This window comes from Oryx dammah, unplaced genomic scaffold (genome assembly GCF_014754425.2).
Source record: "Oryx dammah isolate SB20612 unplaced genomic scaffold, SCBI_Odam_1.1 HiC_scaffold_29, whole genome shotgun sequence".
NCBI lineage: Eukaryota > Metazoa > Chordata > Mammalia > Artiodactyla > Bovidae > Oryx > Oryx dammah.
In genome coordinates, this window is record NW_024070213.1 from 97,730,120 (window position 1) to 97,755,660 (window position 25,541).

A 25,541-nucleotide genomic window follows, 5' to 3' on the forward strand; every position below is an offset into this window, starting at 1 on the left:
TTCCTTGTCTCTTGTAATGGTCTTTATTTTAAAGTCTATTTTATCTGATATGAGAATTGCTATACCCGCTTTATTTTGATTTCCATTTGCATGGAATATCTTTTTCCAGACCCTCACTTTCAGTCTGTATGTGTCCCTAGGTCTGAAGTGGGTCTCTTGTAGACAGCATGTATAGGGGTCTTATTTTTGTATCCATTCAGCCAATTTGTGTCTTTTGGTTGGATTGTTTAATCCATTTACATTTAAGGTAATTATTGACATGTATGATCCTACTGTTGTTGTTGTTTAGTCACTAAGTTGTGTCCAATTCATTTGTGACCTCATGGACTCCAGCCCACCGGGCTCCCATCCTTGGGATTTCCCAGGTAAGAATACTGGAGTGGATTGCTGCCGGGGTCCTGCCCCGGTGGCTCCAGGGAATTCGAAGGGGAGATGGAGTAGAGGAGGAAAAACTTATTTATTTAGAAATATAAGAGAAATTACGAAGAAATAGTATAGTAGGAAAATTTAGTGGAGAAAAGATGCTGAATAACTTGGTTTACGGGGAAAGCCAATAAAATCTCAGGACAAGAGATTGGGCCACCGGCACCCATTTGAATATCGGAGAGTGCCCTGCCTTGGGCACTCTCTCTCACGGATCTTAGAAGCCAGGGCAAGTAAGTAGACATGGCGAGCCTCCACGCCCCAGATGGGAATTCAGCCTAAAAATAGAATAAAGAGAAGACACGGGGGAAACCAGTCCAGCGACTGGCCCATCCCCTATTGTCCAGAAAGGCCTTTTATACCTTTTTTTGTACATAGACATCAGTGGATAATATAAAATTATGCAGCATCAGCAGCCCTGACTCTTACCAAAACCAGGCTTTCTTTCTGCATACCTAATTGTATACACAAGTCTTAGGTGATTTATATCATCTTCTGGCCAGAGGGCCAATTAACATTTTATGGCCCTTTTCTGATAAGGGTTTGTCAACCAGAAGACTTATTTGTCTTGTTCTTCCCAAAGCCACTCTCAGAAAGCACTAAATAAAGTTACATTCTTACATAGCAAAGGCACAACAATTTACAACAAGTAAAAGGAGTACAGTGATTTATAACAAAAGAAAAGTAATTAACTCAAAAGTCTAGTGTTGCTAACACCAAAACTACTATATTCCTTTTTCTATATCCCAATTACATTGATTAATATCCTTCAGGGGTTAAAAGATAAAGAATATGGAGGCCTGGCAACAGTCATTGACTCAACAGTGAAAACCTATCACCAATATGATTTTTAGCTCTTTAGAAAAGGCTCTGTATCTTTAAGATGCTTTAAGCTTTGTGCCTCTTGCGGTTGGGGGGCTGTAAACAATTCACAAGTTGTAAAAAGTCCAGGGGAACCTGTTAGGCAAGTTAGAGAGCCATCAGAGGGGGTTTGACCTGAAACATTCCTTTCAAATGCAGAAGACTGAAGCCCTAAGTTAACTTTTTCCAGCGAGTGTCAGAAGAGTGGAAAAGCACAGTACAATAAGGCAGGCAAAGTCTGGTGTTTGAGGGGTAGATGTTCAGGAAAACCAAGGGGGAACCCCCGAAGCCAGATCACGCCTTTGCGTTTTGTCGGGCTTCCTTCCTCATGACCTTTGCCATGGGTGGGATTCCTCACACTGGCTCCCGGCAGATTGCCATAGCCTCCTCCAGCGGATCACCCGACCCAGGGATCAAACCTGCATCTCATGCATTGACAAGACAAATTCTTTACCACTGAGCCACCAAGTCCATGATCCTATTACCATTCATTGTTTGGAGTTTGTTTTTGTAGATCTTTTCTTTCTCTTGTGTTTCCTGTCTAGAGAAGTTCCTTTAGCATTTGTTATAGAGCTGGTTTGGTGGTGCTGAATTCTTTTAAGTTTCAGTCCAGTTCAGTTCAGTCGCTCAGTCGTGTCTGACTCTTTGCAACCCCATGAATCACAGCACGCCAGGCCTCCCTGTCCATCACCATCTCCCGGAGTTCACTCAGACTCACATCCATCAAGTCAGTGATGGCATCCAGCCATCTCATCCTCAGTTGTCCCCTTCTCCTGCCCCCAATCCCTCCCAGCATCAGAGTCTTTTCCAATGAGTCAACTCTTCATTTGAGGTGGCCAAAGTACTGGAGTTTCAGCTTTAGCATCATTCCTTCCAAAGAAATCCCAGGGTTGATTTCCTTCAGAATGGACTGGTTGGCTCTCCTTGCAGTCCAAAGGACTTCAAGAGTCTTCTCCAACACCATGGTTCAAAAGCATCAATTCTTCGGCGCTCAGCTGTCTTCACAGTCCAGCTCTCACATCCACACATGACTCGTCGAAAAACCATAGCCTTGACTAGACAGACCTTTTTTGGCAAAGTAATGTCTCTGCTTTTCAATGTATTGTCTAGGTTGGCCATAACTTTTCTTCCAAGGAGCAAGCGTCTTTTAATTTCATGGCTGCAGTCACCATCTGCAGTGATTTTGGAGCCCAAAAAGATAAAGTCTGACACTGTTTCCACTGTTTCCCCATCTATTTCCCATGAAGTGATGGGACCAGATGCCATGATCTTAGTTTTCTGAATGTTGAGCTTTAAGCCAACTTTTTCACTCTCCTTTTTCACTTTCATCAAGAGGCTTTTTAGTTCCTCTTCACTTTCTGCCATAAGGGTGGTGTCGTCTGCATATCTGAGGTTACTGATATTTCTCCCGGCAATCTTGATTCCAGCTTGTGCTTCTTCCAGCCCAGCGTTTCTCATGATGTACTCTGCATAGATGTTAAATAAGCATGGGACAATATACAGCCTTGACGTACTCCTTTTCCTATTTGGAACCAGTCTGTTGTTCCATGTCGAGTTCTAACTGTTGCTTCCTGACCTGCATATAGGTTTTTCAAGAGGCAGGTCAGGTGGTCTGGTATTCCCATCTCTTGAAGAATTTTCCACAGTTTATTGTTATCCACACAGTCAAAGGCTTTGGCATAGTCAATAAAGCAGAAATAGATGTTTTTCTGGAACTCTCTTGCTTTTTCGATGATCCAGATGTTGGCAATTTGATCTCTGGTTCCTTTTAAGTTTGCTTATCTGTGAAGATTTGATTTTCCATTGAATCTGAATTCGATCCTTGTTGAGAAGAGTAATCTTAGGTATAGGGCTTTTCTCCTTTTATCACTTTAAGTATATCCTGCCACTCCTTTCTGGCCTGCAGAGTTTCTGCTGGATGTTCACCTGTTAATAACTTTATGGGGATTCCCTTGTATGTTATTTGTTGCTTTTTTCCTGCTACTTTTAACATTTTTCTTTGTGGTTAACTTTTGTTAGTTTGATGCATATGTCTTGTCACATTTCTCCTTGGGTTTATCCTGTATGGGATTCTGCATTTCTTGGACTTGATTATTTCTTTTCCTCTCAGGGAAATTTTCACTTATAATCGCTTCAAAAATTTTCTCAGACCCTTTTTCTTTTCTTCAACTAGGCCCCCTATAATTCAAATGTTGGTGAGTTTAATATTGTCCTAGAGGTCTCTTGAGACTATTCTCAATTCTTTTCATTCTTTTTTCTTTATTCTGCTCTTCAATAGTTACTTCTACCATTTTATCTTCCAGCTCACTTACTTATCTGTTCTTCTGCCTCAGTTATTCTATTAATAATTTCTTCTAGAGTATTTTTGGGCTTCCCAGCTGGCATTAGTGGTGAAGAACCTGCTTGCCAATGCAGGAGACAAAAGAGATGTGAGTTCAATCCCTGGGTTGGGAAGATCCCTTGGAGGAGGGCATGGCAACCCACTCCAGTATTCTTGCCTGAAAAATCCCATTGACAGAGGAGCCTGGTGGGCTATAATCCATAGGGTTGCAAAGAGTCAGACATGACTGAAGCGACTTAACATACACAGTATTTTTAATTTCAGTAATTGTGTTGTTCATCACTATTTATTTCTTATTTCTTCTAGGTCCTTGCTAAATGTGTTAAGAGAATCTTGCATTTTCTCCATTCCACTTTTGAGATTTTGGGGTCATGCTTACTATCATTACTCTGAATTCTTTTTCAGGTAGTTTGCTTATTTCCTCTCTGTTTTTGCAACTCCATTGTCTTTAGGTCTTGTGGGTTTTTACCTTGTTCCTTCGACTGTGCAGTGTTTCTCTGTCTTTTCACTTTGTGTCATTGTGTTGGAGGTCTCCTATCCTCAGGCTATAGGGTCATAGCTCTTGCTTCCAGTCTCTGCCCCTGGTGGGTGAGGCTGGTCCAGTGGCTTGTGTAAGCTTTGTGTTGGGAAGGGCTTGTGCCTGCATTCTGGTCAGTGGAAGTGAGTTTTTTCCTGTTGGTGGGCAGGGCTGTATAAGGTGGTATCTTTTGGGGTATGTTTGGGCAGCCTGCCTGCTGCTGGTTGGGATTGTGTTCCTGTCTTGCTTATTCTTTGGGTGAGGCACCCAGCACTGGGTGCTGTTGACAGTTGAGTGGTGCTGGGTCTTGGATTTGGATGGAGGCTTTTTTGGGAGTTCTCACTGATAATACTGGTTGGAGTCAGGAGTAGTCTTGTGGTCCCGTGTCCTGGACTCAACACTCCCACCCAGAGGCTAAGGCCCATCTTCTGGTTAGTGAACCAAGACCCCATAAGCCATTGGTCATGGCAGTAAAGGGGATTAAAAAAAACAAAAAACAAAAAATGAACTCCAGACAAATGGTAAAAGCAAAATTAGATAAGCAGAGACAAAAACAAAAGAACACATATACACACACATGAAACTAAAACAGAAAGCAGATTACAAGAGAGCAACCTGACGCACAAAAGAAAGCAAAAGTGAAATCCACCAATTAAAACCAAAACTAAAGCACAAAACAGCAGAACCAAAGCAGAGTGCCAGCTGAGGAACAAAACAAAGGGAAAAAGACAAAAATGATAAAAGAAAAAAAATTCAGAAAAGCAAATGTGAAATAGAAGTATATTTTAAAAATACCTGTACATATTAAAACAACATCAACAAAAAGAGCCAAACAAACCCCAAAAAGAAAACAGAAAACAACACAAAGTTTTAAAAAGACAGTGTAGCAGAAAGCCAAAGTAGAAGTAGAAATATACAAAAGAAGTAAAAAGTATGATTAAAAAAAAGTCCCAAAAGCCTGAATATAAATAATAATAATAAAAACAACAACCACAACATCCGAGAGAAAGGAAGGGAAAAAACCCCTAAAAACCCAGAACCAACAGCAGGAGCCTCTCCCCTGCTTCAGCCCCCCACCCCCAGATGCAGGTCTGGTCCTGTGTGCTCTCCTCCTCCTCCTCTCTTTCATCCTAGCCAGTCATGCACAGATCTGTGTAGTCCTTCCCTGTGGCCAAGGACTCCTGCTAGTATTCAGCCAGTGTTCTGTGAGAACTGTTGTATCTCTAGATGTACTCCTGATCCATCTGTGGAGAGAGAGGCACTCCACGCCCATCTACTTTCCCCCCGTCTTTGTTCTCCCGCTTTTATTTCTTTGATAGAAAGAATATATTGTAATCTCTGGTTTATCACATTTTGCTTCAGTCTCTACAATTATAGATGGATTTGTGGATCCCCTGTGATCAAATGCATTCACATCAAGTATATGTGAAACCTATTTTCCCTTGAGTTTCCTTGTTTTACCCACGCTGATCTTATGGACTCTTGGTGTTTTTCATTCTAGTGTTTCTGTAGCTTGACTGGGCCTGATCAGCAGCATTGCTGCTGTCCTCTTGTCCATTCAGCCACCTGCCTTTCTAGAGCGGTAGGTGACAGAGCTGCAGGCAGAGCCCAGGTCTCCTTACTCTTAATCTAGTGATACTTCCATGATATCACACTGCCTCGGCTCTGGGGACTCAAGCCATTTTCTTTGTGATTTACTCTCAGCCCGTAGCCCACTTAAGAGTGCTCGACTTTCTTTAAGATGTCAACAAGTTCTCTCAGTAGCTCTGCTCTGGCAGTCCAGCCAGAAAGCGGTAAAACTAGCTGGGTTGCTTTGTATGGCTAGGTCAGGATGACCCAGGCCATGCAGAACCATTCTATACCCATATTTTTTCACATAGACACTTAAAAATCTGTTAAAAGCTGGCTTTTCGTCTTGGAGTTACAGCTCAGTTACTTGATGTAGAATCTTGAACACTGGGACTGAATGATTATGTTTGTTGCCTTGAGAAAGTCAGCCTTCACGTACAGTTTAAATTTTCTGTAAATACTTGTTGCTCTTGTTTGGTCGCAAAGTCATGTCCGACTCTTTTGTGACCCTGTGGTCTGTAGCCCACCAGGTTCTTCTGTCCATGGGATTTCCCAGGCGAGAATACTGGAGTGGGTTGCCATTTCCTTCTCCAGGGAGTCTTCCCAACCCAGAGATCAAACCCATGTCTCTTGCTTGGCAGGTGGATGCTGCACCACTAAGCCACCTGGGAAGCCTGTAAGCACTCATACATATTTACTAAATGGGGATAGAAATAAAGTTTCAGTAGCAATTGTCATCTATCATTTATTTACCAAGAAAAATTTTGAAAATGGCTCTTCTGAGAAAGTGAATGTCTGGATACATAATTCAGTTTCTAATACTAGCAGATCAGAGACCAATTCATAGTGTCGTTATCCATTTCTTTTCCTTTTCTTAGTTATGGAAGATGATTGGGGGAACTAATGTTCTGTTTCCCTAAGTGTAACAAGTAATTATGATTTAACACTCTTAAGTGTGGCTTGTATATAGGACAGTGACAAGAGCCATGTCCTGAGAGAGTATACAGATTGTACAAAAAGATATTCTTACAACTCCAGTTTGTTTTTATTTTTCATATTTAGCAAAAGGCCTCATTCTTACTAGATGCCCAGTAATAGTGAATATTGAACATTTACTACCTATCAGTTACTACCTGAGCACTTTGCATTTATTACCTGCTTAAAACTAAGTATACAGTATGGCTTACATTTGTCAAAATTCAGATTTCGTGACATAAAATGCCAGAGACTTGGTGATATAGGGTTCTGCATAAGAACAACCAACGGTTCATTTTTTTCCCATAAAATCTCTTAGAGTAAACCAAGGGTAAAAAGTTTTCTGGACAGAGAACATCTTTAACATTATGAATAAATAGTTGTTAAATATCAAATTATTTTTTAAAGGCTTCAAACTAATGTCTATGAATCTCTCATAGAGCTAAAAGGCTGTTACTTTTTAAATGTCACTTAGAATAGTGTGAATCAGAATAGAAGTTGTACTGTGTATTATTTAAGATAAGCAAATTTTACTTTGAAATACTAAATTTGATGGATTAAAGGTTTTTTTCCAAAGCTTTAGGCAAAGTAATATGTTCCTTTGGAAATAATTGAAAACTAGCAACCCCCCTTTTTTGAGGTCAAGATTCCTAATTAAAAGAAGAAAAATATATTATTAGAAAATGTGAAATAGCATCTAAATGATCTAATTTCCCCAGCTTCCTCTTTTTTTAGTAACCAGAAGGGTTTCATTTCTGAGTTTGAAGCAACACTGTATTCCTGTGATTTATATTTTATTGTGTTTTCTATTAGGCTGATTTGAATCACATAATCTCAATCTTCTGAGCGAAATTATTTGACATTTTACAAAAGTCATCCATTTGCCAGTCTTTTTAAAGGCACCATTTGTTTGAAGGTATGGTATCTTATGGAGTCTTAGACCTTGGGTACCAGCTGGACTACACATAAAAATTACTAATTCCTACACAGTTAGAGAGGGTGATGGGCAGATTGCTTTTAGAATAAATGAGAGATGTAGGTCACATGAAAGAAGGTAGAAAGCATAAAATCTTCTTCACTGTGTCAGACCCCTCCTCTGTCTTTCTGTTCATCTAACTGCAGAGCCTTTGTTAATGCTCCTGGCCTGGGCACACTGTCTTAATTAAAATATAAGACAACTTCTTTCTTTTCTAATACAAGGTATTTTAACCCTGTCCACATTGTGCAATGGCACATCACTAATTCATGCTGACTTCGTCTTTTTCAGACTGTCACAAGCTGGGCTACATAGTCCAAACCCCCAGACAAAACCAAACTTTCCTTCTCGAAGGAGGAACTAACTTAAAGTGCATGCCTGACACTTTTCTTCCCCACCTTTTTGCACATTTTGATGGGAAGACATAGAGCCATTCTAAAGGATGGTGGTAGATCTTGGAGACAGGCTTCAAAACAGCTATTCTAGGAGCGTTGCGGGATATTATTGTAAGAAGGGTTGGTAGTGGTGGTGTTCACTCTCTAAGTCACATCCAACTCTTTGCAGCCCTGTGGACTGCAGCACGCCAGGCTCCTCTGTCCTCTACCATCTCCCAGAGTTTGCTCGAATTGATGTCCAGTAAGAAGGGGTAATAGTTAATTAAAAAGATTTTGTCAATAATTGTTTTTTTGGTTTCTGACTTCATAATGGCCATCTGAGGTTACCTTAATCACCACATTGCATAGGAAATGCTGTATGATATTGAGCAGGAAGGAAAACTTCCTTTAACTTTAACCAAATAGTTATATAAAGATATTGTGTGGTAGTCTGGCCATGATTCATAGTTGAAAACTACAACTCATCAATTTAAGACTTGGAGTCTGAGATTGAGTTTTTATTTCAACCTTCTATTAAGGTTGAAACATTGTGTCATTAATTTATGGTTAATAAAACTGACCTCCTCTACCAATTTTGTATTTCAGTTCTAGCTATGGTATATGTATTGTTTTGTACCTCTGAAAATGTACTTTAGAGATTATATAATAATAGCAGCAATAATAATAATAATATCTAACACATGCAACATTATTCTAATTGACTTACATAAACTGTCATTCAGTCTTCCTAAAAACTATAAAGTAAGCACCATTTCTATTCCATGAGAAATTGAGGTCCATGTAAGTTAAATCTTAGAGTTTGCAAGGAGCAACATGAGAATTGCAACCAGTCACTTCCATTCTGTACCTTTAACTATTTTCATACAGTGCTTCAATAGAATCGAGATTTAATTTCATCCTGTTAAGAAATACTGGACATCATAGTAGCTTTATGCAACAGTGGACAGGATGGACATGTTTCTTGCTCTTCAGAATTTTTTAGCTCATGAACGCCTCACTGTCCAGAACCTCAGCATGGGATGGAATCTGTGAAGGCACCTGTATTAACCCTCCATCATGCACGAATTCCTTGTTCGATGATGGAAAACTCAGCCTCTCATGAGGCAGCTGATACCCATTTCAAGGCAACTGTAGTTATTGAAGCGTTATTTCCTTTAATAAAAATGGAGAGCTAGAAGGTGCTGTTAATATTCACGGAGATTAGCTTGCAAAGAACTTAACTGTAAGTGTCACTGTCTCAACATATTTTCTTTGTGGAGAAGACTATAAACTTCTACTTAGTGAGACTTTCCTGCTTCACTTAATGAATATGGCAGCAACTTGTAGCACGATACAGTAAAATATTGTTATAGCAAGAATTTCCCAGCTCATAGAAGCTCAAGGATTTCTCTATGAGAGACGCTGATCGTTTCCATATGATTTCATCTTTTGGAGCAGTTCTTATTTCAGATGGCAAAAGCAGATTGAATTTTTCATTGGTAAACAATTTCATATCTACACTAGGTGGCAGTAGATAAAAGAAAATAAGGTGTCTGCAAGCACTTTCTGGACAGCTAGCTCACTGTTGAAAGGAAAGCAGGTGGGCCTCAGGTTTCTTCTCTTTGCCTCAACTCTGGACCCAGAGCTGATGGGAAGGAGGCTGTGCGTCTTGCTCTGTGCAATGGCCAGAAAAAACCTAGGCAAATAGATGGTCTTGTATGGTTCTGATTCCTTCTTTATTGCAGTATAGGGATTGTTGGGTGTGTACCCCTCTGCCTGTAACACAAGTGGCTGGATAAATATAAACACTTCACAATGTTTCCAAAGCTTCAGCTGTACTGATCAAACATGATACTGCTTTTGAAATCATTCCACTCCTCTTAACCACGGGTTCAGCCCCCATTCCCACAGCCCCTGACTGCTGCAGTGTTCTCACTGTTATATGCCTACTTTATTCTGGATACTGTACGTGTTCCTGCCAGCATAATCTTTCTAATGTGCATTTTAGCCTCCAGTTCTTCTGTGCCTCCCCAGATGCCTTCACCCCACACAACCTCACCCTTGCCACCCTCTCTGGTGGCCGCCTTGTGCAACAGTTTGTGTCAGCATTCTGCCTGTATGCTCCGGGAGGCTCATAACCTCATCTCCGGCCCTCTCTCTCTGCTTTTGTTTTCATAACTTCTCTAAAGAATGTCATCTTAAGCTCTCTCTGCTCCATGGGAAGCTTTTCTCAGTCAACAGTCCCTTCCTGAGGTTCGCCAGTATACTTACTGTTGGTAGCATTCGATACCAAGTTCTGCTATCTTTAGGGGGCTTCCCTTGTAGCTCAGCTGGTAAGGAATCTGGCCTGGAGAATTCCATGGACTGTATAGTCCATGGGGTTGCAGAGTCAGACAGGACTGAGTGACTTTCACTTCACTTCACTTCTGCTATCTTTGTTGCCCTTTACTTCTTTGTATTCATAATGTTTAGTGTAAATAATTAGTGACCTTGTGGTTTCTTTCCTTTTTTTTTTTTTTACAAATTCTGAAATAATCTTCCTCCGAAGTAGTCACCACTCTATTATTCCCTTGCTTTTCTTTTAAATTTTACTATATATGTTTGAATCAATAATTAGATAGTATTTCATTTTCGATAGTTCTACACTTTATATAATGGAATCATACTATGTATATTTTTATATAACCTGCTTTTTTATTTAGCATTAAAATCCTGAGATTTGTTTGTATGGATTCTGAATTCATGCTTTCACATGTTGTTATCCATAGTTGTATTTCATTCATTTTCTCTGCTGTATAGGATTCCAATGAATTTAAGACAGTAATTCCCATGATTATGTATCTGTTCTACTGTTGATAAACATTTGAGGATTTCTGATTGTGGTTTGTTTCTTGAATTTGTTTATTTTATTGACAGTTGATTTACAATGTAGTGTTAGTTTCTCCAAGATTGTGGTTCTTGTTTTTGCCATTACAAAAAATGTTCTATAAACAGGGTCAGCACATCACTGAGCTTTCTAGCTTTTGTAATCTGATAGGTATTAAGTGGGATTTTGCTTTACTCTTCCCTTTTCTAATTACTACTAATGTTTCTGAAAATCTCTTCATAGTCTAGATAACTGTTAGACTTCCTGTGATGTTTTCTTAGGACTTCTGTTCTTTTCACGTTGATTTGTAGGTTTTTCCTATATATTTTATTTATTTTTCTTTTTTTTCCTATATATTTTAGATATTTGTCCTTTTCCAGTTCCAAACATAACATCTCCTCCTGTTCATTATCTGATTGTTAACCTTATGGTATCCATTGTGAAACAGAAATGCTTAATATTGGTGTAAACAAGATGGACCCATTTTTAATTTTTTCGGCCTTATGGCTTTACTTTTGCAGCTTTAGTTTAAGATATCCTTCTCTACCCCATGTCAGAAAGACATTTTTACACATTTACTCCTATTAACTTTGTAGTTTTAACATACCATTTAGGTTTATAATTTATCTGCTGTCCATCTTTTATGTAGTGTTAGGGATCTATTTAGTGAGCCTGCTTCTCAGGTACACGTCATCCTTCCTCTACCGATTTGTGGCACCATTTTTATTTTGTATTTGTTTTCCATTTATACAGGGCTTTGCTTCTGAGCTCTTTATGGTATAACTTTCAATAAACTTCTTTAATATCTTTACATGAGTTTTATTTTTCCATAAAGGTCTTATGCATCTTGGTTTTTCTCTGATGTATTTTTAAATTTTTATAGTATTATAAATTATGATTTTTAAAAATTTACATTTTCTGTGTACTAAAGTGCAGACATGTAATTGATTTTGTATATCAATTTTGGATCTAATAAACTCTCTTGTTAGTTTTAATGATTTAGTGGTAAGATTCTTTTGTGATTTCTTTATAGATAATTATATATGAATAACAATTTTTATTTCTTCTGTTCCAATTCCTACATCTTAATGCTTTTATTTCCTTTTCTTGTCTTAATGAACTGGCTAGGATTCTTTTCTGCATCTTTTAAGGTGGGTCATTTATTTTATTTTTAATAGCCCTTCCTAGGTGAATCCCATTGATTTTCAAATGTAAAAGCAACTTTTTATTCCTGGGATAAATTCAACTTGGTCACAATGATCTTTTCTTGTATACTGATAGATTTGATAGGCTAATATTTAAAAATTTTCTATCCATGCTAATATACAAATATATTTAATTTTAGAATATATTAGAAAATACTCTCTAGATTGTTACAAATGGCATCCAATTTCTTATGGTATAAAAATCTAATATTAGCCTTTTTAATGTATATATGCAGATTAATCCAAAGCTTGATGTAATCGATTTGCAGACCTCCACTCCCCCTGTTGTGGACATCCTTTCTTTTGATTCTACCACAGTAAGTTTACTTTGGCATTTAAGTGGTATTTAATTGTTTGGCATAATCCATTTTCCTTAAAAAGTGTGTGGGAGAAAAGATTATAAAATTGACTAAGTAGCCTAACAGTTTAGAAAAAAACCTTATATGAAAAGTCAACTTACAATGTGTCTAAATTGCCACCAGGGGGAGCAGTACCAGTTTCCAGAAAAGTAGTTTGAGGACCCTGAGGGCAGGAGAATCCATGCTGTCTCATCTCCTGTTAAGGTAGTACATGTGACATTTCACATGCTGTTAGAGAACAGATTTCCTTTTTTGCTAACTTTCAGAGGTGCTAAACTTACTTCTGTTCTCCTTAGAAGCTGTAAGAAAAGTAGTCCTTTTCCTTTGTTCATATCTCTTGATGGATAATCCAAAAATTAAGGTGTATTTACATACATACAATTTATCAGTGTATCTGAAGTCTTTAAAAATTGAGAGTTTTAGCCTTTCAATTTGAGTGTGCTTAATCTTTGCAAGGCAGATCATTTCTGCCAGCAATTCTATTAGAGCAAAACTAGTCCTAAAAACAAATGGGAAGAATGGCATGGTCTTTAGCAACACTACTGAAATAGTGTCAGTATAGTTAAATATTTGGGGTAAATTATTCACATGTAGCCAAAAAAAAAAAAACAAGCAAGAAAAACCCTTGACATTACAACATTATAAACTTTCCAGTAGATCTCAAGAATTGTATTTATTGTAGAGGAATTCTACAGAGAACTAGTCTATCCTGTGTCAGATTAAAGGGTCTTTTAAGGGTGAATTCCATGCAGAAAAGACTCCCAGATCAGTTATAAGAAGTTCCAGAGACAGGAAATCAGCTGGAGGGTCAACCTAGGGGCTGGTTGTCAAAGAGAATCCCAAGAATTGTTGGTAAGTTTCCAGGTAGTGCTAGTGGTAAAGAACTCACCTGCCGATGCAGGACACATAAGAGATGTGGGTTCAATCCTTGGGTTGGGAAGATCCCCCGGAGGAGGAAATGACAGCCCACTCCAGTACTCTTGCCTGGAGAATTCCATGGACAGAGGAGCTTGATGGGGTCTATAGGGTCACAAAGAGTGGGACACGACTGAAGTGATTTAGCACACATGCACTAGGACCTCAAGCAGATCTGTGGTCTTATCTCTTACAATGTTCATGTTTATAAAATAAACCTGTGAGCATTCCTGCATTACTAAGTTATTTATGAGATTAAAAATTAACTAGACATCAAATTCTTGCCACAGTGCTTAGCTTATAGTAGGTGCTCAATACATTTATGTTCAATGAATCACTCAAAAGGCCCACTGTTGAAAGTTATAAATTCTGATGACTTGAGTTTTTGCCCCAGTAGTGAGAAGAGCAAAAGATAGGTGGCTTTTGAGATGTGCTGCCTTCTTGTGAGGTAGTTGGTAGACTAAAATTGGATATTTCTGTCCTAGAAGATACAAGTGGGGAAGGCGATGGCACCCCACTCCAGTACTCTTGCCTGGAAAATCCCATGGACGGAAAAGCCTGGTAGGCTGCAGTCCATGGGGTCACTAGGAGTCGGACACAGCTGAGCCACTTCACTTTCACTTTTCACTTTCATGCATTGGAGAAGGAAATGGCAACACACTCCAGTGTTCTTGCCTAGAGAATCCCAGGGACGGCGTAGCCTGGTGGGCTGCCATCTCTGGGGTCACACAGAGTCGGACACGACTGAAGCAACTTAGCAGCAGTAGCGGCAGCATAAGATACAAAAAATCATCAAAAGTCTTTGGTCTGAAATTTGAGACTCACTCTCCTTGCCAGTACCTTTCAAACTTTGCAAAGCCTCATGACCTGAGGAATCCTGGTGTTCTCGATAGTATGCTATGGAGGTGTGCATAAATGCCAGCTAGCAAGTGATAGCAGGCTGTCTGTCCCTGGATGGTGTTGCAGAAGCATCAAAGTCAAGTGTCTACATTATGGGACCCTAACTCAAGAATGCCAGGGCTTTCCTCGTGGCTCAGATGGGTAAAGAATCTGCCTGTGTTGCAGACCTGGGTTTGATCCCTGGATCAGGAAGATGCCCTGGAGAAGACAATGGCTACCCACTCCAGTACTCTTGCCTGGAAAATCCCATGGACAGAGGAGCCTGGTGGGCTACAGTCCATGGAATCACAAAGAGTCAGACATGGCTGAGCAACTGACTGAGGAATACAGAGTAGGTAGGACCTCAAGAAGACAATTCTTTTTTTTTCCAAATTGAAGTGTAGTTGATTTACAATGTGTTAATTTCTGCTGTACAGCAAAGTGATTCAGTTATACACATATATACATTTTAAAAATATTCTTTTCCATCATGGTTTATCACAAGGAGTATAGTTTCTATGTTACACATAAACCTGTGTTTTTATCTTGTTATTTTATCCACCCTATACACAATAGTTTGTATCTGCTAACCCCAACCTCCCAATCTATCTCCCTGCCTTGGCCATCTCAAGTCTTGTTCTCTATAGGCAAGATAATTTTTATAATAAACATGTAGTGCTGTTTACAGTTGTGTTACAAAACAGTATAAATAAGACTGAAGAGTGCACTTATTATCTGCATGAGGGATAAATGTTAGATTGAATCATATGATGTTGCCATTTGTAGGCAAAAGCAATCTAATATCTGTGATTTCCCATGGTTCAGCCCACATACAAGACTTAAAAGGAAGATTCCACTGTTACTTTGAATTGTGTGCTCGATGCTGTGTAAAAATAAAATAAACAAGAAAACAGAAAACAAAAACTCACTTTTTATGAACTGGGTTGGAATTAGGCTAATGAGATCCTACCTATAATCTGGAAGATAGCTGCTGGTCTCCCAGCAAGACAAAGAATCCTGATTTTATTTCTCTTACTAACACATTTTCTGAAGACATAGATGCTCATGAAGCATTTAGATTTTTATACAGAGTATCTTTAAAGAGCTTTTCTTTAAATTTTCAGTGTATCTTTCTTTTAGCTTATTGATAGATAAGAGGTTAGAAAACTAAAGTTAAATCACTGTAATTGTTTGCCTTTCCATTAATTTCGTGGTATGTGTTAGTCGCTCAGTTGTATCCAACTCTTTGCGATCCCATGAACTCTATACAATCCTGTGGACTGTAGCCCACCAGGCTCTTCTGTCCATGGAATTCTCCAGGCAAGAATACTGGAGTGGGTTGCCATTCCCTTCTCCAGGGGATCATCCCAATACAGGGATTGAACCTGGGTCTTCTGCATTGCAGGCAGATTCTTTACCAATCTGAGTTACCAGGGAAGCCCACTAACTTCATGGTAAATATTTCTTAATCTGTCATCTCCTCTACATATTGGCTGCTTTTCTTTTGCTTCCGCACAACAAGCATAATTGTAAAGGATATTTGTTTCTATTCTGGCATAAAGCACTAGTGTGGTGTGAACTTTGCATGTGGTTATAATTTAAAAACCCAGAGAAATGTTGGAAGCAAAAAAAAAAAAAAAAGCAGTATTTAAAGGTGGGTTTTGTTATTGTGGTTACTATTTATTTTGGAGATTTGTTTAGTTTTTGCAGACTGGAAGAACATTTCTTTAGAAATTCATTTTCATCAAGATGAGATATAAAAAGATTACTGTTTAAACTTAATTTGTGAAATTTATTAATAGGATAAAAGCAGACTTTTTATGATATAAGAAGTAATTGGCTTCTGTTCCTGTTTTGACTTGATTTAATATTATATTCAGGGAGATTTCTAGATCTTGGTGTATTGATATCTGTGCTCTGATGCCTTCTTACAACAGAGAAGAAATTATGGGATACAGTGTAACAGCTGGTATCTTGGTGGCTTGCACTTGTGTCTCTAATGCCAGGCAGGAAATTTGATACAGTATTTCAGGATCAAAATAAGCTGTTCCCAATCTGCATTTTTAAAGCTTTGTTGATTAAAAAAAAAAATGTTTCTGTAAAGGCTGTCACATAGACATAGTTTAAAAATGATCTCAAACTTCTGAATCTTATTCTAATTACATTGTCACATGTTAAATACTGATCTTCTGAAGATTATTTAGTTCAAGATTCTCATTGAGTATTTCAATGTTTTCATTTATTCTTTTAGAAATAGACCAAGATTTTGTCATCCAAATTGTACAGAGCCACTTACCATTAGACTGACATGTGCTGTGGCTACATCCTCAGCCCCTCTCCTCACTAGGCAAGCAAGACCGGAATTTCTCTGTTGCTGTTGTCCGGTCACTCAGTTATGTCCAACTCTGACCCCTTGGACTGCAGCATGCAAGGCTTCCTTGTCCTTCACCATCTCCTGGAGTTTGCTCAAACTTATGTCCACTGAGTTGGTGATGCCATCCATGCCTCTTATCCTCTGCCACCCCCTTCTCTTCTTGCCTTCAGTCTTTCCCAGCGTCAGGGTCTTTTCCAATGAGTCAGCTCTTCGCATCAGGTGGCCAAAGTATTGGAGCTTCAGCATCAGTCCTTGCAATGAATATTCAGAGTTGATTTCCTTTAAGATTGACTGGTTTGATCTCCTTGCTATCCAAGGGACTCTCAAGAGTCTTTTCCAGCACCACAGTTTGAAAGCATCAGTTCTTTGGTGCTCAGCCTTCTTTATGGTATAGATCTCACATCCGTACATGACTACTGGAAAAACCATAGCTTTGACTATATGGACTTTTCTGCCAAAGTGATCTCTCGCTTTAAAAAAAAAAAAAAACAAACGAAAACTACATTTTTATTTTACTTTATTTATTTGGCTGTGCAGTGCAACATATGGGCTTCTAGTTCCCTAATCAGGGATTGAACTCACACCCCCTGCATTAGAAGCTCAGAGTGCCAGCCACTGACCTGCCAGGGAAGCCCAAGGTCTCTGATTTTTAATATGCTCTTCGGTTTGTCATAGCTTTTCTTTCAAGGAGCAATTGCCTATATAAAGTGGCATTTCTTAAAAATACTGACAAAGCAAAATTTACTTAAAATACTAAGATTACTAAAATTGTTATTTTTAGATAAACTGCATTCCTAGGTTTTGATGTATTTTATTATTTTTTTTCCAGCAAATGACCACAATAGAATTGTCGATCTTGCTCATGTTCCATTGATTGACCATCAAAATAATGGACTCTTCTCATAGAACTGCATTTCTCCTTTTTACTCTGGGAACTGTACAGAGTATGAGTGTAATATATATGTCTTTCTTTAGAATTAGGGACAGTTTCCAGGTTAAATTTATTTAAATAACTGAGAATTGACAATTGCATTACAGGAGAAAATCAAAGTCTACAGTCTCTTTTTTTTTGCTCCATCAGTCAAAATATTTAAAGCCACACTGCATGGAGGCATCACATGATATCCTGAAGACAGGGTGTCAAGGTTTCTGCCTGACCTCAAGAAACTTGTAACCTAGGTAGAGAGAAAACACAGTATAAGTGTCAGTTTCAAAATACTAGATGCCAAGAGTGCATGCTAAGTTGCTTTAGTTGTGTCCAACTCTTTATGACCTATGGACTGTAGCCCACTAGGCTCCTCTGTCCTTGGTATTCTTCAGGCAAGAATAATGGATTGGGTTGCCATGCCCTCCTCCAGAGGATCTTCCCGACCCAGGGATTGAACCCGCATCTCTTCCATCTCCTACATTGTCAGGCAGGTTCTTTACCAGTAGTGCCACCTGGTGAGTCCAGATGCCAAGGGTATGTGATTGTCAAAGGAAAGATTATTAACAGAAGGATTCAGAAAAAGGTCATGAATGGGCTAGAGGAAATAAGAAGATGTCTCTTAAAGAAAACAAAACAAAACAAACCTTTGACCAGGTCTTGAGTGGAGATGGGTAGAATTTTGATAGGGACATTCCAGGTGGGGAAAGCAAGGTATAAGTAGATGCCTCAGAAGTGACTGAAAATATGATACACACCATAGTAAGGCAAGGGCGTCCGTCTCATCTGGAGTCTCTGACATTGCCTAACGCATGGGCTAGCAGATGTGGGAGAATGCCAAGAGCATACCTGCCCGCACAGAGTTTTAGCTCTCAATCCACACTTCCTGAGTAACAAAAGGTACCTGTACCAGGGAAGCCTGCATTATATTCTAGAGGGGTAGACAAGCAATTCACAGATTTTAAAAATAGACCATGTAGTATAGTAGACAGAAACAGTGGAAAGGTGTAGATAGCCCTGAACTCAGGGAGGAAGAGGGGTGTGTTTAGATAGTGTGCTCAGGACAGGAGTCACGGGAAGGTGAGGTTTGTGGAAGGAACTGAAGGAAGGAAGTGAACAGATCAGAAGCATATGTGGGGAGGCGCTCCAGGCCAGTGGGCGCAGTGATAGGCCAGACTGAGAGTAAGGAGGACCCACCGCCCGGGGGTGGGCTTCCTTCAGAGAAAGAGGCATGACTGACAGGTGTGTGACAGCTTCACTCTGGCCAGTATGCTGAGAATCAGCTGGCGAAGGTGGTGGTGGTGGTGTTCAGTAGCTCAGTCGGGTCTGACTCTTTGTGACCCCATGGACTGCAGCACGCCAGGCTTCCCTGTCCTTCCCTGTCTCCTGGAGTTTGCTTAAACTCATGTCCATTGAGTCGGTGATGCCATCCAACCATCTCATCCTCTGTCGCCCCCTTCTCCTCTTTGCCCTCAATCTTTCCCAGCATTATGGTCTTTTTCAATGAGTCAGCTCTTCACATCAGGTGGCCAAAGTACTGGGAAAAGGAAGTGGAGGAGAACAGAGAGACCAGTTTGGAAGCTAATGAAATCATCAGACAGGAGGCAGTAGTTGCTTGATCCAGAGTGCAGAGGAGGTGGTTTTAAGTGATCTGATTCTGAATGTATTGATATTTTGAAGGCAGAGCCAAGAGGATTTCTTGACAGATTGGATGTCAGCTGTGGGATTCCCTATCTCCTGTCTCCAGGGATAGTAAGGTGCAGCCCTGAGTAATCTCCGGGTAGCTGAGATTATCTCCCAGTTCAGCATCATTTTACCAGCGGAGTTGCTGAGAGAAAAAAAGACCTTTGATTTTCCTATCTTCTTTTCTGGGATCAAGAAAGTGGTCAGCTGAATCAAAGCAAGAGATACTGTACTGTTTCTCTGACTTGGATGACAATAGTGAAACATTCTCTTCCTTCCAAGGTGTCCTTTAGATTTGCATTTTTTAGCAAAGTTCATTGATTTCCCCTTCTGGAATGATGGTCACATCAGCCTACTTTTATTTATTTATTTAAAATATTTATTTATTTGGCTGCATAGAGTCTTAGTTGTGGCACGTGGGAACTAGTTCCCTGACCAGGGATCAAACCCAGCCCCCCTGTATCTTGAGCGCAGAGTTTTAGCCACTGGACCACCAGGGAATTCCCCAGCCTACTTTTAGGAAGAAAAAAGTTAATCCAGTTTCATGGAGGTTGTCATATGGTACATGCTATCTGAAAAATACTGATGTATTGATAAAATGAAAGGACAGACAAAGAGTAAACTTGCCAATGCAGAGAGGATATCTCCATGGATGTTGTGGCAACAGTTCATCCTGGTTACCAGACAACATTGCATAACTAGTTCAGAGTTATTCCAGTTCCTAACTGCTTATGTAAGCAAAGATTTGGAAAGACTTATTTGAAAGAATAGTGTATGCAAACCTAAAAGTCTCAAAACTAAAACTGGTGATTTGGAAAGTGTAAATTGGCAATATGCAACGTTTTGCCCCCAAATACCCCATTTACCTTTCCAGGAAAACCAGTAAAAATCATGTTGCACAAAGCTTCTGCTTCCACTGCTTTTCTGTCTGATAACATTCCTGGATTATCATATTAACAGCTTCTGAAGTTGGGGGTAGGTGAAGCTCTTTTTTAAGTGTTTAAACTTTGCAATAGTTTGTAAGGTAGCATTTAGTGCATATGATTCCCCAAACTAGGTAAGTTTGTGTATTTCTTGTTGGTACTTACTAAGCTTTAGGAAAAGGCATTTTTATGGGATCTTTAGGCATTGGTTCAGTGGCCCTCAATATTTTTCTGCTGCCCCCACTCTTAAGTGTTTGAAAGAAAATGAACATAAGCATTTGTAAAACCCAGCTCTGGACTTGACACAGAGGTGCTTTCCACAATTTAGCCTCATGTTATTAAGACATTTAGTCTTAATTTCAAATAATAGTGAATATGTCAAGTGAGATACAGTAATACTTTTTTTAATTCAGTGTCTCAAAAAGTTATGTAACTATTAGATATTAGGAGTAAAACTTGAATTCTTATCAGAGTTGAGAAATAATTTTAAAACCTCACTCTTTGAAACTAAAAATAAAGTAATTAAATTGTCAAAGCATTAAAAAAAAAAGTCGCATATGGTAACTAACAGAAGTAAATAAGAAAAAATACAGTTCCATAAATCTCTTACCCTTTAGAATAGAAAACTTTTTTTTTTTTCCAGATACAAGTTATTTTAGAGAAAACATTAGAGAGAATGAGACTGTTTTCAAATTAGTTTTCCTTGCTTGGGTACATCATGACCCGTATATTATAAGAACTACCAACAGTTGTAAATGAGATAACTGACCTTTAAAAAAAAATGTGTTTGGGGATTATGGAAAAAAGCAACCAACTAAAACTTTTTAGTCTGTTAAAGGAATGTGGCTTTTTAAAAAAGCTGATTTACTAAGTACCACTGTAAAGGGAGAATAATATTGTGGGTCAGAGGCTTTCTTTTTTTTCCTCCAAATAAAATGTACTTTTTGATAAAAATCATAATAATCATGTAAGTCCCTAAGTGTTTAATTTAGCTGTCTGCTAAGGATTTACTAATTTGAGCTTCACTCCCTTCAAGTTTCAAGGTCACAGAGAAAGAGCTTACATTGTTTCCTTTTACCAAAAATTTTATACTAATTAAAATTTTAGGCTTGGTCCTAGTTAAAAATTTGTGCAATAAAACTGGTCTTTATAACCTGTTGACAAAAGTGGTTTAGGACTTAAACTTTTCTATATGAAATGGAGAGACAGAGAATTTACAGAAGGATTTTATAAAACTTGCTCTTTGGTAGACCTACAGGTAAATACCTTTTTGAATTTCCTTTAGAAAATGAGCACATTGCTGGGAACTGGAGGTGTTAAAATTCCAGGTATCATTTCTGCCTTCCAACTTCCTGAGCTCCCGTGTTTCTAAACTGCCGCACTCGGGGCTGCCCCGGGCCTGGGAATCTAAGCCGCGTCCCCAGTTCCCACAGCTGAGGCCGAGGCATGCTGAAAATGCCCGACAGCCTCAGCCCACGCATCCAGTAACAACTGGTTCCTTCCTCTTCCTGTGGAAGAGCAACATCCTCTGAGAGGAGGAGAAACGCACCCTGCGGAATGCAGGAACAGCAGTGGGCTTGTCACACAGGACACGACCGCCACGTGCTCGCCTCCTGGACGGTCGGCCCCTAACCCGCTTCCTGCTGACCCGGAGGGAGGTGCGCTGGAGCTGCGCGCAGGCGGGTCCGGTAGCCTGGCGTGGGAAATAGGCCTCACTCTCAGCTGTCACCCGTCGGCTTTGAGTTATTCGGAGCTGCTTATTCAGTGAAGCTAGTTGCCTCTGCTCCTTTCTTTATTTAGCCACCCGACAGCTAATTATTTGGTGGAGGTAGTCCACATGTCTGCTGAAATCGATTTTTCTCCGTTCTTTGTGCTTTATGACGTCAGGTGATTGTAAACTATTAACATATTAGGACTTAAGAGAGATTAAATCCCCATGGCCTGAGTGAGCTGGCAACTGATGCTCACTCCTGGTTCTTGCCTAGTTCTGTGTCTTTCAGTCTCCTGGCTTTTCCTTTCTGAGACAGTCAGGCCTCAGTAGAAGATAGCATTCTCTGTGCGCCGTCATACGTCCTCGAGCATACAGAAAACTGCTTCACACCAACCAGCCCATCAGCCCCTATAACTTAAAAATTACGATTGACTTGAAATGACTTTTACAACTGAGGAATGTTCTGGTATCATTTGACTTCCTTCTTTTTTTTTTTCTAATTCCTACAGTATTTTCTTTTTCCTTTAGTTGAAATAATGATAGTCACTAGAAAGCCCAACTTTAATATCATATGTGCTTTTTAAACTGCTTTCCAGATAGATCACTACAGAATTTTGGTGGGTTTCAGCATTTATGGTGGCAAAATTGTTTTAAGTTTTCATGTATTTGTTTGGATTGTATTATTGAAGCACATAAGAGTTACTTGTTTGTTTTAAGTTGAAGGAGAGATGGAGAAGGAATGCCAGGCATTTCCTCTTCCTTTCAGAATGTCCTTTTAATGAACATTCCTCTTCCCTCCTATGAACAAACCATCTCAGCTCAGCAAGGGGCCTCTGAGTGTCTAACTTTCTAACAAACCAGCTTCTTTGCTTTGTTCCTTCAGCTCCAAGTGGGGCTTGCTTCATGCATTTATTATTTCTTCTCATCTCTATGCTCCCTTTCAGCCTTTGCAGACTTCCAAACCTGTCCAACTGGGTTCCCTATATTAAATTCTCTCTGTTAAAATAGCTGTTGTGGTTTCTGTTTTTCTGCTGGGTTCTGAATGATCATACTAAAGATCGTAAATAAATAATAAGATGTACAGAAAAAAAAAAACTTAAAGGGTATTTATGTCAGCGTTACTGAAAACAACAGCAACAAAAAATGGACACAAATCAAACAAATATCCTTTAAGAGAGTATTAGTTAAATAAAAGCATATTATGTCAAGCGATAGAATATTATATATCCATACCATGTTTAACAACAACTAAATGTGTGTGTGTGACTCTGGATTTGATTCTGGGATGATGGAAATAGTTACTGTATAGAACATCATTATGACAGTTGACAAAAATTGAGTCTGGGCTTTCCCTCCTTGGCAGGACTTTGTAGTTACTTTTCTTTTACTTCAGGGACCTTCCGAGGTCCTCAACCTCACCCTGTAACTTATTTTAATTTTTTTGTTTGTTCTTTTTCTTCTTCTTCTTTTTTTAAGGCAGAGTATTCTTTGTGGCAAGAATTGTGTGTGCCTAAGGTGTTACTGCTATTCTTTCTGGTACAGATATAATTTCCTGTGTGGAGTAGGTGAAAATGTCAGTGTCCATCAGATTTGGTTACAGTGTGAATTTTATAAAGTGAGTGTCATTTTCCATTGCCTTTTTTTTTTTAACTGAGCTATGTTTTCTTGGTAAATATTCTGTTCATTGGGCTGGAAATTTATGAACAAGGCTCAAAAGCTTGCTCAAACCCGTAATATTTGGGGGTTCTTTCTAGTGGTTTGAGGCACTTGTACAGCTATGCACCTGTTTGTAGAACCCAGACTGTCTCCTCCAACCTTCCTTTCTCTCTTGCTGCTGCTATTGCTCAGATCAGAACTACCCACAGTTACAGGGATCCAGTGCCCCCCAAGCTCACGGCTCCTTAGACTCAGTTCCCATCTGGTCTTGGGAGTCATTATGTCCTGTTAGTGTTAAACCTTGTCCCCATAGGTGAAATGTGAAAAGACATCTCCTAATTCACTTGGAAATTTCTTCTTTGACGCTACAGGTTCAGTACAATGAATCTGTGCACTGTTTTGCCCATTCTTTAAGGTTGATATTATGTGGAATAAATTCATGTTAAATGACATCTAGCATTAGACAAAGTACCAGAGTAAATGTTATTCTAAACTCAGAAAAATACATTTTAGGGATAATAATCGTTTAATGAAATTTCAGGATGAAAAATAATTACTCATTTTAAGCATTCTTTTAAGATAAAGCGAAGACAGTTGTGTGCTTTAGAAAATCAGTTGAAACTTTGAAGAATTTGACTAAGAAATTCAGTCTTCCAGATTTGTACTTTTAGAAAATTCTGTGTACTCTCTATAAAATTCAGTACACAATAAAATTACTGAAAAAAATTCAAGTTGTTAAAACTATTTAAAAACTTCATTCTTTCTTTTTCAAGAAATAGTTTATATATATTCTGTGATTTATAAATGCCATAAGGCTATAGCTGTTTTACATTTTGGCCACTCATCTATCATAGAGTCACACCATCTTCCTCCCACCTCCGGGAAAACAGCCTCTGTCTGGACATACAATTAAATGACATGAAAAATTTTAAGCAAATATGATGTTTTTTAAAAATCACCATTTAAAAAATTGAGTATACTTATAGGTTCATCAAACAGAATTGGAAAAGAAAAATTCTATTTAAAGATAAATGATCTCTTCCCTGAAGTATACTTGAAACATTTTATTTAAAGAGCAACAGTCTTTCCCAAGATATTACATGATTAATATTTTAATCAAGCATTAAGGTCTTATTGTTTCTGTTACTATGTGCAATGACTATTTTTATGTACTTATTAGTTGAGAGAAATGAAATTCCTGGGATTTATCTCAAACTATTTGTTTATTTTTAGTTTTGCTTTGGCACTTTTTCCAGGCAGTTCTCTTGGCAACAGTAGCAATGCTTCTGGTTGTCATGTTTTATGCAATTAAACTCTCCCATTATGTTCCACTTCAAAACTTATTTCATGTAAGTGTTCTAGTAGCTGTTGTATCCTATATAATTACTTTCTACAGTATTTTTAATCAAAATTATTTTCCTAAATGTAAAGAAAAAATGGATTTTTTGAGAATCTAACAATGAATTTTGAATGGAAAAATTTCAGAATGTACTGAAAGTTTTTGTCAGTGCAAAAGAGAGAGGAGGGAGACTTGGATCTGACCACCTTAACCAGGATTTACAGTTTTTCCTCTGCTTCTTATATACCTAGCACAAGAAAATCTGGAGCACTAGTAGACTGTATATGGAGGATATGGCCAGCCAGCTTGTTAGAGTAGAAAAACCAGTACATATGGAATTACTCTTCTGCCATAGCTCTGCAGACCCTAGATGAGTGAGTCTTGGCAGGAATAGAAAATCTTATAGGCTGCTAACCACACATGAGCTGTATTTCTGTAGGAGCTGAGCTCAGAGTGGTGAACCTTGTGGTGTGTAGCATCCTGAACGGAATGACTCAGCCTAAGTCGGGGGCTGGCTCAACAGACACTGTTCATTCATTTTTCAAAAAACAAACATGCCAGGAACTCGCTAGGAATAGGGGGTGGAGGGGGAGGAGGATGGATATAAGTTATTATGATAAGCCAAAGCTATCATGGAAAGTTACATGATACCGCGGAAGTAGGAACTGTG

The 25,541-nt window shown here is 38.9% G+C and overlaps 1 protein-coding gene across 3 annotated transcripts in view; it reads left to right on the top strand.

The window, feature by feature from the left end:
• The window catches only part of POC1B (POC1 centriolar protein B), a 108,946-nt gene that overhangs the window by 60,984 nt on the left and 22,421 nt on the right, over window positions 1-25,541 (top strand). For 2 of the 3 annotated variants that reach the window (XM_040234440.1, XM_040234441.1), the window contains exon 10: window positions 12,344-12,424. The exons of the other annotated variant lie outside the window; for it this stretch is intronic. In XM_040234440.1, coding sequence (XP_040090374.1) covers window positions 12,344-12,424 — 81 coding nt within the window. The remainder of the gene's footprint in view (window positions 1-12,343; window positions 12,425-25,541) is intronic. 3 annotated transcript variants of the gene reach the window in all.